At 38.6% G+C, this 18,192-nt stretch overlaps 1 protein-coding gene and 1 long non-coding RNA gene across 7 annotated transcripts in view; one reads left to right on the top strand and one right to left on the bottom strand.

The window, feature by feature from the left end:
* Window positions 1–1,565, top strand: part of LOC129350354 (uncharacterized) — a 21,044-nt gene extending 19,479 nt beyond the window's left edge. The window contains exon 2 of the long non-coding RNA XR_008603718.1: window positions 1,069–1,565. This is a non-coding gene — a long non-coding RNA (uncharacterized LOC129350354). The remainder of the gene's footprint in view (window positions 1–1,068) is intronic.
* A 3,910-nt stretch (window positions 1,566–5,475) lies between these two features.
* Window positions 5,476–18,167, bottom strand: LOC129350381 (uncharacterized). 6 transcript variants are annotated; one of them, XR_008603768.1, is made up of 6 exons: window positions 13,315–15,934; window positions 12,092–13,029; window positions 11,698–11,865; window positions 11,456–11,551; window positions 9,112–10,958; window positions 5,820–9,007 (listed from the first exon to the last, which is right to left on the bottom strand). XR_008603768.1 is itself a non-coding variant. In XM_055016781.1 (3 exons), exons 2-3 carry the CDS (start codon window positions 9,178–9,180, stop codon window positions 8,402–8,404), a joined length of 342 nt encoding a protein of 113 aa, XP_054872756.1. In that variant the 5' UTR covers window positions 9,181–9,235; window positions 18,005–18,167; the 3' UTR covers window positions 6,912–8,401. The 6 variants fall into 6 exon arrangements, 2 of the variants coding, with proteins under 2 accessions (XP_054872756.1, XP_054872754.1); XR_008603770.1 differs by having other exon boundaries at window positions 5,476–9,048; window positions 12,092–15,934; XR_008603769.1 differs by having other exon boundaries at window positions 5,818–8,674; window positions 12,092–15,934.
* Between the last annotated feature and the right edge of the window lie 25 nt (window positions 18,168–18,192).

Raw genomic sequence — 18,192 nt, forward strand, 5'->3', positions numbered from 1 at the left:
GATTTTTTTTCAAAAAAACCCTTTCTGGAGTGTTTTTCGCAGCCTGCTTTACATTATTTCATCATATGGCATGTTTTCACAACATGTTGAAAAATGACATTTTTCGACATAGTATACTATGGCATTTTTTTTGCGGCAAAATTCATGATGATTTTTTTTTCAAAGAAAAGCTTTCTGGAGTGTTTTTCTCATCCTGCTTTACATTATTTCATCATATGGCAGGTTTTTACAACATGTTGAAAAATTGCATTTTTTTTCGAGATAGTATACTATGGCGTTTTTTTGCGCCAAAACTCATGATGATTTTTTTTTTCAAAGAAACCCTTTCTGGAGTGTTTTTCACAGCCTGCTTTACATTATTTCATCATATCGCATGCTTTCACAACATGTTGAAAAATGACATTTTTCGACAGTATACTATGGCGTTTTTTTGCGGCAAATTTCATGATGATTTTTTTTCAAAGAAAACCTTTTTGGAGTGTTTTTCAGGCCTCCTTTACATTATTTCATCATATGGCACGTTTTCACAACATGTTTAAAAATCGCATTTTTTTTTCGACATAGTCATCCAAAAAACGTCATCGTATAGCCTTTGGTCTAAAAACGTCATAGTATAGCATGTCGCTCAGAAATCGTCATCCTATAGCATGTCACTCTAAAGATGTCATAGTATAGTATGTTGCTCTAAAAACGTCATAGAAAAGCCTTTAGTCCACAAAACGTTGTTATGTCCCGGCTGTCTGAAGTAGGTGAGGAGCAACACAAAAACAGTCCAAACGCTGGTTTCCAGAGGGTTAGACGAGTATTTATTTGAAAGAGGAAACAACACAACATGTGAGGGGGTTAATAGCAAATGGGTGTTAGTAAAATAAAAATAAATAAACAGAACTAAAAGTGAACTTCACGTTGACATTGATGGGCATTCCAACCAGGAAAAAAGTAAAAGATATTCAATACGAAAAAAAACCTCTTCCTGTTCACCTCTTAAAACCCAAAAACACACCGCAGTAGCACCCTCAACTAAAACTACCAATGGGTTCCTTGTTTTCCTTTCTGAACAATTCAAAGGTCCCTCTCTATCTCCCCACACATCCACCAACCACTGGAACACATCTCCAAAGTTCTGCTGGGCCAGCTCAGCTTCCCCTCAGAAGAAGTGGTGCCACCTGCCAGATGAAGGAGCCTTTTGAGAGGCAGCTGGCATCGTGATTGGACTGTACTTTGGTCTGTTCCAATCCAGCTTCAGCTCCAGAGACGGCAGGCGGGACGAGTCAACGGAGGCCGGGTGGATGAAGACATGCAGCTGAGTACAATCCAGAAAACAACAGAGGAGGAGTGCAGGGCCAGAACAACCAGAGTAGCACATTATGTCTCTTAGAAAACATCATAGTATAGCCTTTGGTATGAAAAAACGCCATCATATACATCGTATATTGTACAAATAACAAGTCAAAGGAAAGAGACATACATTGTAGAATTGTAGTAATTGTGGGCTGACTGATTTACTGATGAGCAGTATTTTATTTTTTACTGATTTATGGTAATAAATCAATTTAAAAATGGTGCTACTTTGGCTCTGAACCTTTATCTACCTGTGGTCGCTCTGTCTTCTGGAGTGATTTGATTGGTTATACGTCAGGAATAAACTCCTTTAACTTAACATCTGTAAACAAAACAAAAACGTATCAACAAAGTTTCCTGTTAGAGTTTGTGTTCTTCTAAGTTTAACTCCAAGATTTTAAATACTTTCATTTACTGCAAATGAATATCTACTCCAAATGTCTTACTAATAATCATTATCAGCCTTAAAAACCCACAAAACATCCCTCTATACTGGACCACACTTAGTACAGTCCGGTTCCCCCTTCTATAAATCTGCTTGGAATCTTCCACTTCCTGTTTGTCAAAGTGGCCTTCTACCTGGACAGGTTTTGTTGGAGCTCATGCAACAAACATTTTGGGTAACTGCACTTTAATATGGATGGATGACACTGAATTAGAGTCTGTTTTAATGAGACTGAGTTAAGATGTGTAGCTCTGTCATTAAATACAAAATTATTTCTCAGAATTAACAGAGAAAAGTCTAAAATGTTTGCTTGGTTAGCGTCCCACATGTTCTTTGGCTCAGCTAAAGCTAACTCTCTCCAACTTCTGGATCTCTTGAGTTGCTTGTTGTTAAAATATCTTGCTAGAGGTGCTGAAGCTCAGAAAGTCTGAGCTGTTTGTTCAAAATAAGCTCATTCTCAAGTCTTATCTGAACTGTCCTCTTTTGTTTGAACTTTCCCTAAACTTAGTAGTTAAAGACAGAGCAGCACATCCAGACTCAGTCTCATTTATGTAGAGATGAAACTTCAGTGTCATTCATTGATGTTAAAGTGCAGTTTTTCAAATGTTTGTTGCACATGCTCCCGACCAAACCAGTCCAGGTGGAAGACGATGTGAAGAGAAAGCTCCAGAGGATGAATATCACACATTTACGTTGGAAATAAATGTCCTTTAATTAGACACTGTCATGCAAAAGTTGGATTTCCCTTTAATGATGTACAAATCTTTGTTGAGTGCTTTGTTGATGTTGGTTTCTAAATGTTTTCTGACACTCGGCCCCAAAGATTAAAACCTTTTACGGCTCACAAGCTGCAACAATTCACACATTATCAACTACCTTTCTGACAAAACTAAGATAAAAAGTGAAAAACTGCCTGATTCCTGCATCATGAATGTAAATCTTTTTGGTTTTTATGACAGTAAACTGAATATATTTGGGTTTGACATTTTATAAACCAAAACAAGAAATGAATTAGTGGAGAAAACAATCAACAGATTAATGGACAAAGAAAATGTGTTTTACAACATATATGGCCGAATTACTCCATTACAAGATACATACAATTTTAATTCAATTTTATTTATATAACGCCAATTACAGGTCAAATTGTCTCAAGACGCTTTATTTTTATATTTTTTTGTCATATTTAAAATATTACAAAGTAAGAAATTTAAACCTCTTGACTAATCCAATTTATTATTTGGTTTTTAAGAGACGATTGGACAACTAAAATAACTTTCTCCACTAAAACTAATAAACATGAGGTCAAATAGAAGGAACAGTTTTCAATACTGCAGTCCCACGACGACAAGAATAAAGTTTCTCAACAAAAACTAAATTTGCTGGTGGATTCCATTAAAGTCCTAATAAGTGATAATAAAGTGTGATACTAAAGGCTTGTGGTGCTAAAAATGTCCAAGTAAAGATATCAAGTTGAACATCTGGATGGAGGTTGATAAAAGTTGACCTTCCTTCATTTCTCTGGAGTGACTCCATGGATTTTATGGATGGTGGTTAAAGACCTGCTCTTCTCGTCGTCTTTCTTCTAGTTGCTGTAAAAAGTCAGTCCATCCTGGCTGACTTCAACACCTCTTCATGACAACTTGTTCTGCCTCTGACCTGGTAGAAACTCCAGAAACTTGGGAAAACCCGTGGAGACTCGAAGAACTCGTGGAGACTCGAAGAACTCGTCGGGCGGGGGAAGGTGTGGTGGGTGGTGGTGGGGAGGTGGGGGAGTAGAGGGGGGAGGCCGCCACCCACCTCCCCGCCTACTCTCCGCCCTGACTCCACCCAGACTCCGCCTTGGCTCCACCCATGTGGTCACTTCAGGAACTACGATGCCAAAGGGACGACGAATTTATTCTTTTTTATCTGATCTGTAGCTCAGTGAGTTAAGGATTTGCCTATGGAGCTGCAGGTCGCTGGTTCAAGACCAGACACTTCTTAAATTTTCTCAAAATCCTGACAAAGACAAAGAAAGAAAACTGCCAGTGGCGGGTCTCGAACCTGCGACCCTCCACTTGGGAGTCTGTCTTCTTATCCCCTGAGCTATTCGCTCAGATACTAATTCTTCTTTTTTTTGCGCATTTATCATCTATTTTTTGTCGTTTTCGAGTTTTTTTTAAACTCGAGTCTCGACTCGACCGTTTTTCTCGGGAGGTTGGACTTCAGCCTTTGTTCTGGAGGGTGGAACCCTCAGTTCCAAGACTTTCCAAGCCTCCACACCTCCCGAGTCCTCAGGACCTGAGCTTTCACACAGTCTGAGGGCTGAAATTCTCTAAGTCCCACAGTAGTTCTCTGTTACATTTAACTTTCACACAGTCCAAGGACTGATATCTTCCAAGTTCCGGAGTAGTTCTCTGTTAGTTTTAACCTTCAGACAGTCTGAGGACTGAAATTTTCGAAGTCCCACAGTACTTCTCTGTTAGTTTGAACCTTTAGACAGTCTGAGGACTGATATCTTCTAAGTTCCTGATTACTTCTCTGTTAGTTTGAACCTTTAGACAGTCCGAGGACTGATATCTTCTAAGTTCTTGAGTAGTTCTCTGTTAGTTTGAACCTTCAGACAGTCTGAGGGCTGACATTTTAAAAGTTTCTCAGTACTTCTCTGTTAGTTTGAACCTTTAGACAGTCTGAGGACTGAAATTTAAAAAGTTTCTCAGTACTTCTCTGTTAGTTTGAACTTTCTGGTTAACAGAAGACTTAAAACTTGTGACCATGAGTCTTGATTTCACATTTAGACCATCAATCTGGGTTCTTCTCAGACCTTCACCTGTGGGTTTTTTAGAAATCCTCAACAAACTTTGATTCTCTTCACTGAACAGTAAAGTTTGTGGAGATCAGAAGGTAACATTAGTTTGATCAATGTCTTCAACTACTAGTAGACTTTATCTGGAAAGCAGTTTTCTGAAATGAGATCTTAGTAAATCTGTCCACAATCAAACCAAGAACATAGAAAGAGGAAATGTTTGAAGAAACAACGATGTTTTCATTTCAGACTAGAAAACGCTTTAATACCTTTATGTGTTTTTGCCCTTTTTGATCGTTTTATTGTTTCTTCTGTTTAATTTGATCTTCTAAAGATTAACTGGTGTCTTTTCAAATGTTTTGTCTTTAGTTTGATTCTTCTTAAATGTTTAGTTTTGCTCTTTTCTCACCTTTTATTCTTTTCTAATGTCTGATTTGATTTCCAAATGTTTTGTCTTTTAATGTTTGTTGTTTTTTCAAATGTTTTATCGGCTTGTTTGAAAAATGTCCTTTTCTTTCCCAATGTTTAATTTTTTGATTAAATCTTTAAGGTTTTTCGTTTTAAATGTTTTACCACCTTTTAATGTTTAATTTTCTTTTTAAATGCTTCATTGTATTTTCTGTTTAATTCCTATTTAAAATTTTATTGTCTTTAAGATTTAATTTTCTAATTAAACATTTAATTTTTGAATTAAATGTTTTGTCTTTTTAAAGGTTTAATAATCTAATTAAATGTTTTGTATTTTTTAAATGTTTAATATTCTTGTTTAATTGTATTTTTTAAATGTTTAATTATCTAAAATATTTCATCTTTAATGTTTAATATTTGTTTAAAAAATTGTGTTTAATTTCATAATGACATGTTTTCTATCTTCTGTGTCATTATCTAATTGAATATTTTGTCTGTTGAATCTAATTTAACTTTATTTAATGTTTAATTTTCTTTTTAAAAGTTTTATTGTATTAAATATTTTTTCATTTGATTTAATTGCTTTTTAAAAATGTAGTTTATTTCTTTAATTTTTTTTCAGTTAAGATTTTAACCCCAACTTTTAAAATGAAACAAACCCTTAAATCACAATGAAAATACTTCTGTTGTCACACTCACGAGTTAGTCAATTATTCAGTTTATCAATTCAGCTTTATTTGTTTAGCACCTTTCACACAGATGACAAAACAAGCAAAGAAAAAAAACGATGCTAAACTATGATTAAAACTCAAAAACATATTTTTAAAAAAAAAATTAACATGGTAATAAAATCTGTTGTGTCCAGGGGATGGAGGGAGTTTATTGAAGTCTTCTTGGGCTCACATGGGAAATCATTTAAAACATAAACTTGATATTCAGTCTAAGGAAACTGGAAACTGACTCTTCTTGTGCTTTCAGACCAAAGAACTACAGACTCTTCACAACCTGCTCAAACTCTTGGTACAGGACCTCACCACACGGGTCAAGAAGGTTTCCGTCTCATTTCTACTCTGAAGCTCACCTTCTCCTGCTCAAACTGCTGACAAATGTTTCTGCTGCTCTAAAGTCTGGTCTCCAGAACTTCCTAAAAACTCTCAAAGTCTCTTCTGCTGCAGGTTGCTTTGTAGAACTGTTGCAGAAAACCTCACTAAATCACATGGAGGGGCCTCAAGATAGTCGTCCAAATGAAACCATACAAAAACCAAACTAGCACAACCCAAACGCTAAAGTCTCCTGCAGCCTACCAGAGAACCTCTGAGAACAGAGAATCAGGACAGGAACTCTTACCTTCTGGACAACCAACCTTGGTTCTCAAATGAGAATACAGAATGTGTCTGACCAAAAACCTCTAAAGACTCACTACAGCCAAGATAAAGACACAACGCAGCTGTACCAAATCCACTAATTACTGCACACATTAGCACCATGTGCTAACTGTGGCTAAAGAACCACATGTACCAAGACAACTATCCAGTACAAAGCCCTAAAACACACCAAGAAACACATTATAGACGATTTTACTGCTGGAAGCTGCAAGCCAACGCCTAAAGAACAAACTGAAGCAACGGAGCCAAACCCGGTTCAGTGGTGGAGAAGCAGAGGAAATGTTTGTCTGCAGCTAAATAAAGCAGGAAGACACTGAGCTGCTCAGGTGTTCCTGATAATACCTAGCAGCCACCTGGACAGCCAATAGGAACACAGCTTCCTGGAAGTCCAGAGGGCTGGCTTAGTGAAGGAAATTTAGTTTAAAGTTGAAGCAGAAAGTTAACAAAGTTGAAAACCACCTTCTGATACATGAAATCTCTGAGTTTTCACACAAAGAACACCTGAACATGTCAAACTGGTTCCATAGTAGAACCCTCATTGTAAAAGCATCACAGTATGGTGTGTTGCTCAAAAAACATTAGGACCCGGCTGTCTAGGGTCGCCGAGGAGCAACACAAAAACAGGACAAACGCTGGTTTCCAGGGGGTTAGGCGGATATTTATTTGAAAGAGTAAGTTTACAACAACACAACATGTGAGCAGAAAAATCACAAAGTCTGTCTTTAGTTCAGCTGAAAATATTAGTTTTTGTCTTTTTTTTTTTACCAAACTTTTCAGGAAGTAGATGAAGAATGATTAAAGCTCTCATGTAGAAGTCCAACTTATTTTGGATCCTTGTGGAGAGTTTAATCTTACAGTTTGTAAAGCTGTTGAGTTTTTAGAGTCACATGGATTGTTTTGATATTGAATAACCGAGTCCTGAAATAAAATTGCAGTTGTGGATTTCTGTCATTTAGTCTGGACTAAACAAATAACAGCAGCATAAATCTCAAACGTCATTATGAGGAGTCTGGATTGAGGTTTCTCACTTGATAATGATCAAAACATGAAATTTAGGTTGGTTTAAAGGAATATTCCAACTTAAATCTTTGAATGTTGACCTAAAAGGTTGGTTTCAGGAAGTATTCCACCTACAAGGTCCTCACACATCCACCTTAAAGGAACATCCCACCAAAAATCCTTGGACATGCACCTAAAATGTTGGTTTAACAGAGTATTCCATCCAAAATCCTCAAAGAGACCTGAGGGGCTGGTTAAAAGGAATATTCCACCTAAAACCTCAAATATAGACCTGAAAGGGTGATTTAGAAAAGATCCTCCAATGTAGACCAAAAAAGTTAGTATGGAGGAATATTCCACCTGAAATGTAGACCTGAGAAGTTGGTTTGGAAGAATATACCATCCTAAACATCCTTACATGTAGACTAAAAGACGGTTTGGAAGAAAATTCCACCTAAAATCCTCCAATGTAGACCTAAAAGGTGAGTTTAATGGTATATTCCACCTAAAATTCACTACTGTAGACCTTGGAGGTTGTTCTGATGGTATATTCCACCCAACATCCTTGAACATAAACTTAAAAAGTTCGTTCAAAGGAATATTCCACCCAAAATCCTTCAATGTAGACCAAAAAATCTTGGTGTAAAGGAGTATTCCACCTTAAATGTAGACCTAAAGGATGGTTTGGAGTAATATTCTACTCTAAAATTTTCCAATGTAGACCTGAAAGGTTGATCTGATGGTATATTCTACCCAACATCCTGGAACATTTACCTAAAAGGTTGGTTGAATGGTATATTCCCAGAAGAACCCTTGAACATTGGGCTTAATGGTATATTCCACCCAAAATACTTGTGCATATACCAAAAAGTCAGTGTAAAGGAAATGTAGACCTAAAAGGATTGTTTAAAGGAATATTTAAATGATTATTTTCATTATTTAATAATCTGTTATCAGTCAGAACCCTGGCAAACTTATTTTCATCAGTTTTTTAGTGGAAGTCACAAATAAAGGAGCTCTTGGTTTTTCCCGGCGTTACTGAGTCCAAAGCTGCTGTTTCAACACAGAACGTTCACATGCATCCACAAACCTCTCAGCACTCAAACACCCACAGACAGGAGGCCGGCTGGACCGAGGCTCGGCGGCGTCCTCAGACCCACGAGTCGGGGAGTCGCTGAACTTGTTGGTCCGGTTTGAAGGCCTCCGTGTGGTCCAGTAGAAGTCCACGTAGTCGGTGTTGGCTTTGAACCGCAGCGACTGGCCACCATCAGGTGGACCGGCTCGTCCTCGTAGGACTCCTCCTGTAGCCTTGAGGGGACCACAGGAACATTCAGTAGCTGCTGGAGTTCTTCCTGTCAGGCTCGTGGTAGAACGGCTCTGAACAATCTTGTACTTGTCTTATCTGGAACAATCTAACAGCCTAAACTGTTAACAGCAGTGTAAAGAAGCAAACACACAGGCATAGATTAGGACACAAACTAGATTTATTTTAGAAATCAAATCAACTTAGAGGCATTTGTTCACACGTGGCTGAATAGGAGGCCGTCCAATCAGATTCGAGGTCTTCACTCTGTAGGTTGTTTGTTTGGTGAGACTCTTGGACCTCCATCAGCTGACGTGGATGTTTGATGGTCTTCCTCTCTAGTGCCAGATGATTCATCCATGAATTTAGCAGCTACAGACTGAAATGAAGCTCATGCTGCCGTTATTGAATTCCTGTTCCAGATCAAATGTTCAGAGCTCACCTTGAATGCAGCCGTCTGCTGTCTGATAGTTTTTCTCATTGTAGTCTTCAATAAAGTCTTTTTCCTCATGTCAGGATGTGGTGAGACTCTTTCTCAGTCTCTGCAGACGTCCCTCATTGTGCATCTCCAGAGAAGAAACAGAAAAACTGGTCACTGCTTCAGCATCACAAACGTTCTCCAGCATTGAGAGTGTTTTAGGAATTCATTCATTGTGTTGTGAACTTTGAAGGAGCAGAAACTTTACAGCTGCCAAAGATATGAGCTCCAATTCTGGATGTTTTACACTGTAAAACCCGATGAGTTATTGTGACTCAAAAAATCTTTTGAAACTGATTACATCGAAACTTTTAAGTAAGTCTACCTCATATTTTAAGTTTAGGGAACATTCGTCATTACGTAGCCTGAGCTAGCTCATTTTAAGTCAAACTTACTTAATTTTATAAGTTAGAGAAACGTTGATTAAGTCATATGTACTAGGTATTTGGGGTTCACTCTACTAATTAAAATAAGCATTGATAACTTAAAAATTTTATTACCCTAACATAAAGTATTTAATTTCTTACTAACAAAGTGTTTACTTTTTGTTAACTTAAAATTTTTAAATTCAACCAAGTTATATAAACTCAGCTATAATTAAAACCTTTATATAATAACAACTAAAAATTACACGATTGTGCAGTTAAATTTTTTTTTGAAACTGATTACATAAAATTTATTGAGTAACTCTAACTCAAAGTTTCTAACTTAACACATTCTGAAATTAAATAAAAATGGTTAAGACAGACAATTTAACCACAAGTTACTTTTTTATTAAGTAACTGTAAAACATAAGGCAAACATCTGCCATAAAATTGTTTGGAAATGGAAATCCAATGAACTCTTCAAAAAACAGTTGAAAGGCTGTAAAAATCACCAAAGACATGGAACTCCTAAAAGTGGGCAATATGCATAAAACCCTGTTACATTACACAAAACCTTTTCATTGTAAAATGAATCTATATCATAACAGTCTTGGCATTGTGCGCAACAAATAGCAAAAATCCAATACTGCCGGACATCATTTTGGTCACAAAGATATCAGACCTCTACCTCAGTGTACGCGTTATGCCAAAATATCTGAGTATCCACTAACTTGACTTCAAACAGTAACACGGGAATAATCTTCCCACAACAGTGCAAGGCCTGTAGGTTTAGAGCACTAAAATTCACTATTGCCATAAACAATCTCGTTCAGTGATTTACCATTACCACATTCTTTTTAGAATTTTTTGAACCTGGGTTGTGTCTCCGGTGGTCTGGTGATGTCACTAAATGAAAGGAACCGGAGTCATGATTATCTTGCTTGGTGCTATATTCAGTGACTTTCATTGTTGCCTGAAACCGAACCGAATCCACAAGTTATATTTTAAGCTGAACAACATGAACAACAATACTTTCAACACACACACCTGTTAAATGTGTAAAAATCCTTTCTAGGCTGTGTCCCAAAAGAAACAGAAGTGGACATTGAAACTCCAACACAGAGTTTACTCCATGGCTAAAAGGTCATTTTTAAGACTCAGCACTCTGGGCCTCAACTTTCCATCCTCCAGACCCATCAAGACTTTCTGGATAAAGTCAAATGTGTTGGACAACTCTTTTGGGTAACTTAAATGCAGGGCGTAAATCAGTGCAAACAGCATGACATATGCATGAGCCATTGTGGGGACATTGATAACTATGTTACCCTCAACCACAACTGTAATCTTCTCTGGGCAGAAGAATGTGACATCTCTTGAATTGGCACCAACAGAGAGGAGTCCAAGAGGTAAGTCATCAATGTCTGGGTCATCAGACTGTTGCTCCACCTAAAAACAGAAAAAGAGAACCATTACCTGGTGCTTCAAATTTAAAGTAAAAAAAAATGCAATCTCTATAACATGGATAGATAGTGATTAATTAGGTTTGACAGGTCCCTTTAGCTGTCCCCAGTGACATATAAGGGGACAGTTAAAGAGACTTGTCAAACATAATTAATCACTATCTATGCATGTTATTTCTTTCAGGTGCCAATAAATATTAACCAAAAAAATAGAATTGGGGCACATCTTAGGTTTAAACTGTGTTCACAACAATTTGGTTATTTTACATTGCAGTAAAACAGCTCAGATATTTGCAGCCACATATCTTGCACCTTCTATTTTGGATAAATTCACCCTTTCTAACCATGATTTCAAACAGCTTTTCGAAGGTAAGATTTTCTTGCAGCATTCTTGGACAAGAAAATCAATCTCTGATGACAACAAGGCAGATTACACTTTTTACACCGGTACTGTCACACATTCTAAACAACAAGCTCACTTACGTGCCACATCTTTAGAAAGCCAGAGTCATCTTCATGTAGATAGGCAGGGAGAGCACGGAGGACAGCAGCTCGTCTTACATGGACATCAACATGTTCCTTAAATGTTAGAACGTATTGTAAATTCACAGACACACAATACTATGTATTGTCATATCATATCTTTACAGACACAGATCAAATATAAACTATCTCAAATCCACTGCAGTATCTTTCTCAGGCATCAGGAAGTGTAACCGTCTGACCTGGAGGTCATAAATCCCGAAGAGCTGACCCAGAACTTCAGCCACTTTCCCAGTGCGAGCAGCTTTCTTCCTGAACAAGTTGTGAAGATGGGGAGAATGTCGATCCAACACAGCATAGAAGCGGTTCTTCAGGTTCATGTTTGTAATTCTGTGAAACTCAGCACAGATCTGTAGAGATATAAATCAGTGCTTAAGTCTGTGTTTAAGTATGTGTTTATCAGCTGTCTGTGGCCCTGTAAGAAAAACAACTTAACATTTGGAACTATGATTTGATTGATAATATGCAGTTTTCACATGTAAATCTGAGTAAATTTGACCCAGTTATCACTGACACAGATTCATAAAGGACATAGTACATGTGCTAAAACAGGTGTACAAAGGAGAATCTATTCACCTGTGACTCTATTTTGAGGGCAGGCCACCTTTCCAGGATCTCAGCAACAGGTAGGTCATCATTGACAACCTATTTGCGCCGCAGGGCAAAGGTGGTCTGCATTAACTTTGTAATATGGACAAGATTTTTGTCACTCATCTTCACTTCATCCACAATTTGCAGTCTCAGTTGCTCAAGGCTTGTAGTATCTTCACCCCTTGGGTAATTGGGGAGGAAGTTCACTTCTGCCTTCTGGGTCTTTTGATGTTACTGTGAGGAGATTGTTTCTCTGGGTTTTTTCTACTTCTCTTCCCCGAATTTACAGCTACCTCCTGAAATCCAGCCCGACTTAACTTAGTGCGGTAGTTCCCTATTTTAAACTTCAGACTATTTTTCCAACCGTACCACCCTGTCTGAGATCCTGGTTCTTTTAGACAAGGATGCTTAGTTACAAGAGCTTCTGCTACCACTGAAACTTCCCTATCACTGGGGTATGCTTTATAGCTATGCATTTTGGAAGCAAGTCTCAAGGATGTCATGCTTTGGCCCTCTAGATAACTTGAGAGTTTTCCCTGTTCTCACATATGTAGCATTCCCTTCACTGAGTATGAATTCTACCTCATAGGAAAAACCTGAGGCCATCTCTCAGCTCTTTCTGGAGTCATGGCATGGGGCAGTATTATTGTGTCATCTGATGCTACTGAGCTGTCGTCACTCTCAAATCTTATAGCTTTTACTACAGGCTTCTGTGGAAGTTCCTCAATATCTACTAGTGAACAAAGTTGTCCGTCAAAGTCTGGATCTTCGTATGACAGGCTGAAGTCAAAGTCAAGCTTAAATTTCTCTTTTATCATTATTTTTAAATCATCCACAGATTCTGGACGTGAGGATAACGTCATCTTCCTCACAAGGTCTGTGGAGACATGGACATGTAGTAGGAAATTTTGTGCTGCCATCTCCTATTGTTAAAAAGAAAAGAGAGAATGCATTATTTTGTTGTTAACTTGTGTGAATTTAAATTTTCTGAACAGTGTTTCAAGAAAGTGAGGTGAGAAAAACTGTGATTCAGATTGTACATTTTGATTTCTTCTTCAGAAGATTATCATATGAAGCTCTGGCTGGATCTTACTGTAGTAAGAGTCCCAATGTCTAAATGCATTTTAGTCCTCCACGTCTCTGACCATAATAAATCTTTTCTGTGTTAACAGTAAACGTCCATCAATGGAGTATGCCGCGAGACTTACTGTGTCATTTAGTTCGGTCAGCCGATGCACAGAGCAAGTGTCAGATGATGTCAGCTCAAATGATCTCAGATGCTCACTATACCAGCACTCATAGCTCCTGCAAACAAAGTAAACGGAGTTATTCACAAGCAGTATGTGCTCAATTCTGCTGAATTTTGGAAGTCCTCCTCTCTGGCCTGCAGAAACAAACATACCATTTGCATACTCTGTGCCATTCATAGAGACCTTTGATGTACTGTATATGGTTTGGCTATCAGTCTTGGTCTCTATGAAGTCTTGTGCCACTTGAGGCAGAGTAGCAACTTGGACAAAGGTGACATTTGCAGCTTGTGTGTGAGGTTTGAAAAATGATGGGGCATTGAGGTAATACGCCATCATGTGCTGATGTCTGGTAGAAAGAGTTTTCAAGATGTTCTTGAAATTTTGTGCATCATGTATTACCTTTTTGAAAAATCTATGTTTTCCTTCAAACCTCATGGTCCATAGGTGAATTAAGGGACCAAAACGTCAGGTCTGGGTAGTGTTCAACATAATGATGCTTGGGTCTGAGCTTCAAGTCTGCAAAGACTGTTGTAAGACCCTGTCTGTGATCACGTATTTTAGTCTGCATGTATTGCAGGGATTCCTCTGTGAAAGATGGAGACAACACTAGCTGCACAATTTCTTTAAGGTCCATCAATACAGCCCATGCCTCATCTCCTTCAGGAACCTTACTTCCTACCATAAGTGGTAATAACCTCAACAAGGTGGCATTTTCATGTCCATTCCCACCGATGCTTCATTTTGTTGCAAAATTTTTTGGTATTAGTTGCGGTTTATCAAGCTTATCAGAGTGCTGATATGGAAATGTGCAAATTTTTGTGTTTAAATACTCAAGAGTAAAATATTTAAGTCGAATCATTTGATGAATGCACAAGGCCAGCTCAATTGGTACAATACCCTCAAACAGATCATGCAGTATATTGGGTGGGAAACCAGTAATGGGATGAAAATGCTGCAATGCCTTGCTGAGAGCACACTCACCAGTAACACCATAATGGGTTACATTTTCTCTTTGCACATTTTGCACATTTTGCACATGTAGATCATGGTCGGCCTTGGTCCTCATGGCAAACGCTGCTTCAGATACTTCACTGGTCTGAATTTGGTCTGTAGTACAGCAACAGAATCTACACACACAGTTTCCCCAGAAAGACTGCACAAAACCTGCAAGACCATGAGCTGCCAAATTATCAGCTGCTACACACATCACAGTGCCCCTGATACACTGACCAAGACTTTCAGTGAAAATGCCATCCTGCTCAAGAGTCTGTAAGTCTTTCAACAAAGGTGACAGGACACTTTCATAACCACACTTCTGCATGTCAGGTACTTTGCACAGCAGAGCTAGCTGTATGACATGCAGGCTGGACCTATATTTACTGGGTACATTGGCAAGCAACCAATATACTGCACAAAGCTTGTGGATCTTTCTAGCTGTGCCTAAAGGATTTGCTAATTCAACGTCATCCACATACAAAATCAGTGACAGTTTAAGCTCTCCCTCTTCTGACAGTAACTGATTTTCTTTGAAATATGTACCATCTTCATGGCACATGTATGTTCCAGGTGGTGATGGTTTAGCTTCTTGAATTTTATCAAGAAGATCAGTGTCTTTAAACATTGTTTGAAGCATCTGTAGTATCGGAACGTAGACTGCTGTGTGTCCACTGACATCTACAGTATATTGCACTGGCATTACCACAGGGTAGTTGCTCCTAATAAACGTTTTCCTCCGCTTAGTGGTGGACAGCTCTGCACCTTCTGCAGTTGCACTGACCAAGACGTTACTTTTCATGATGGCTTCCACTAATTCATTAAGAAGAACATCACTGACAGACTGATCATGCTCTTGCAGTACCATGATGACTGAGTCTCTTACAAGAGGTTTAGACAATGAGAATATTTGTACCAAATTGTCAACTATGTCTTGTATTGCTATCTCTGATACATGAAGAACACTGTGCATTTTCATGTGAAAAGAAGCCAAGTTCATTCTCAATTGAGCCTGCAATTCAACAATGTCATAACTACACTCATGAGGATTACAGACAGGAGTATCTAATTCAGGCAAATTCTGAGAGGGGTCAGCATCGTCCGATTCAATTTGACTCTGCATTGAGCTGTCAATGTGTGCAGTTTCTGTCAAGACTATCTCATTCTTGAAATCTGAGACATCGCTATCTGGATGATTCCTACTTTTGTGGGCATTAAAAGAGGAATACACATTTGTACGGTAGTGGCAATTTTTGAATGGACAATCCACCATCTCATGCTGCTTCAAATGTGTTCTTAAATGACTGATTGCAGTTTTCTCATTAAAGGGCTGCTTGAATCCACACATTGGACAGATAAATGATACACATTCCATGTGATTTCCACTTTGCACAACAGTCTGAGTATGTAGCCATGTTAAGTGAATTTTCAAAGCATTTACTGACTGAAAGGTGCAGACAGTCATCATAGAGACATGGCAATGGGCTGACAGAGGAAACATTACTATGAGGCAAATGACAGTGTTCAAACACGTGTCCTCTTATCAAAGACAGCAGCACAGATTTTGCATTTCCAAGCCATTAGATTTTTTTTTCTTGTGTTCAGCAATAAGTGTGTATTAAAGTTGATTGTTGACCTTCAACATACCAGAGAGAGAAGACTGTACAGCAGCCAGCAATCTCAATTTTAGCCTGGAAAAAGAATTGAAAAGATAAGTTACTTTTTATAGTTCTACTTTAGATGCTGAACAAAATCAATTGTTTGTCAGCAGCATACTTTACATGTACAAATGCAGGCATATCAACAGCACCAGGTAAACAGATGACAAAAATGCTGAAGACTCAGCTGCATGGATACACTTTAATCCGAGCAATGAGAAGTGGTGTGCCGTGTGTGCAGTTTTATATGAATGTGAGCAAAACTCACCTGAATGCTGTCAGTACAGGCGGCCGTTTGTGAAAGCCACAGAGCGCCTGTTCAACATACCGCAGCTAACGTGTGTAGTTCAGTCGCCGCGAGAAAGCAGTTTTAGCCGCAGTTTAATAAGCTGCGTAAGTATACGTGTTTATGAGCCGCCGCCGTGCTTCTGTACTTCTGTAAGCTACGTTGCTGGTGTCAAGTGTGCGCGCGCGCTAACGGAGATATGCTCCGGTCCGGTGCGTTTCACGCTAATGTGCTATGGATGCTCAGGTGTGTGTATGCAGACGGCACTAGATATTCCCTGTAAGTGAGCCCCGGAAATCATTAAAGTATTTAAGAACATTCAGCCTCAGTCGAAAAATTAACCGCTCTTATTTTTTTTAAAAAAGAAAAAAAGTGTACCGTTAGTACAATCACACTAATTTCTTAAATACAAAACACATTCATAGTTTAAGGTAATAGTTCACTACCACTTATCATTAAATACGTTTGATGCATACATACATTTAGCACTGCAGTGAACTATAACAGTAAATGATCAGCGTTTACTCACCAGACTAGCAAAGCCAAAGCAAAAATCAACGTGATGGCGGTCAGTGCGGACAAGGTGGACGCCGTCTGAGTAGACTCGGAAAGTCTCATGCCACAGCGACATTCACCGCTTTAGCCTATGCTTCCACTTCAAAAACTCGTCCCGCACAGTCCCACAATGAATTTTCTTGCTGAAATAAATGTCCTTCTTCGATTTTAATGTAGTAACAACACCAGTTAGACCAGGAGTGGCGATCTTTCCTCCTCCGAAGCGAGCTGAGAAAACATGGCGGCTTTCTCCCGCTCGGTCAAGGACGAGCACGTACTTACGTCCGTGACGTCACATATGGGATTTACTGTGAAAAGTGAGTAAACTAACAAAAACGAATTAAAACGGTTTACTGTAAACTTAAAATTTAAAACGAGTACATATAACCCAGAAATATAGAGGTGAATTAACTTTTTTCTTTTTTTGAGTGATTACAACTCTATTTTTTAGTGAGCTTTAACTGTTTGGTCTTACAGTGCAGTAGTTAAATAATTTAAATGATATATAGGCATCTTTTGTTACAGTTCAGGAAAAATGGAAACCAAACTCAGTGTACCTGAACTAGAACATGCAGAATGAGAACCTGTTCACCATGAGGAAATGATTGTATGTTACTAAAATTTAATGGGTTAAGTAAGTCAGTTTTTGAACTATGTTTGATACAGAGTTGGCTTTAATAAAAGCTTAATGTTGAAAAGTCATCTCTTGTTTGAGCCATTTCTATACTATGCTATTTCCTGGGGCTTTCATTTTGAAAGCCCCAGGAAATAGCTCTCTAAACAGCATAATACTGTAATATTTTTTACAGTAATAAACTGTTGTAGAATACGGTAGATTTACTGTAGAATAACAGTGCTCTGCTGACAACTTTTGCTGCCAGCTCTTTACTGTAAATTTACAGGGGAATTTCTTGGAGTGTACATGTACCTCTATGTACCTCTATGTTCTATAATTCCTGCCCAGGTTTGCAAGATCCACCTGCTTCTGCACCTGCAACATATTTTGCATTCCTGCATTACAATCCATTGTTCAAACTCCTAAGTTGCAGCTTAAGAATGCGTGTGTGTGTGTGTGTGTGTGTGTGTGTGTGTGTGTGTGTGTGTATGCGTGAGTGCGTGTGTGTGTGTATGCGTGCGTGCGTGCGTCTGAACTTACTGAACCCATCTTCTGCGCGCCGTTGAAAAATGTGCCAGGCTTGCAGCATCCCTCGGACGTCATGGCAACCTGTGGGGAGGCAGCGGGGGGGGGGAGGAGCTGACGCTGAGATCCGAGTGCGCGTGAGAGTGCGCGTGCACGTGCGTGTGTGCCGTCTGATATTTGGTTGTAGTCTGTACTAGTGGCTG

The sequence above is a fragment of the Amphiprion ocellaris genome, chromosome 13 (genome assembly GCF_022539595.1).
Source record: "Amphiprion ocellaris isolate individual 3 ecotype Okinawa chromosome 13, ASM2253959v1, whole genome shotgun sequence".
NCBI lineage: Eukaryota > Metazoa > Chordata > Actinopteri > Pomacentridae > Amphiprion > Amphiprion ocellaris.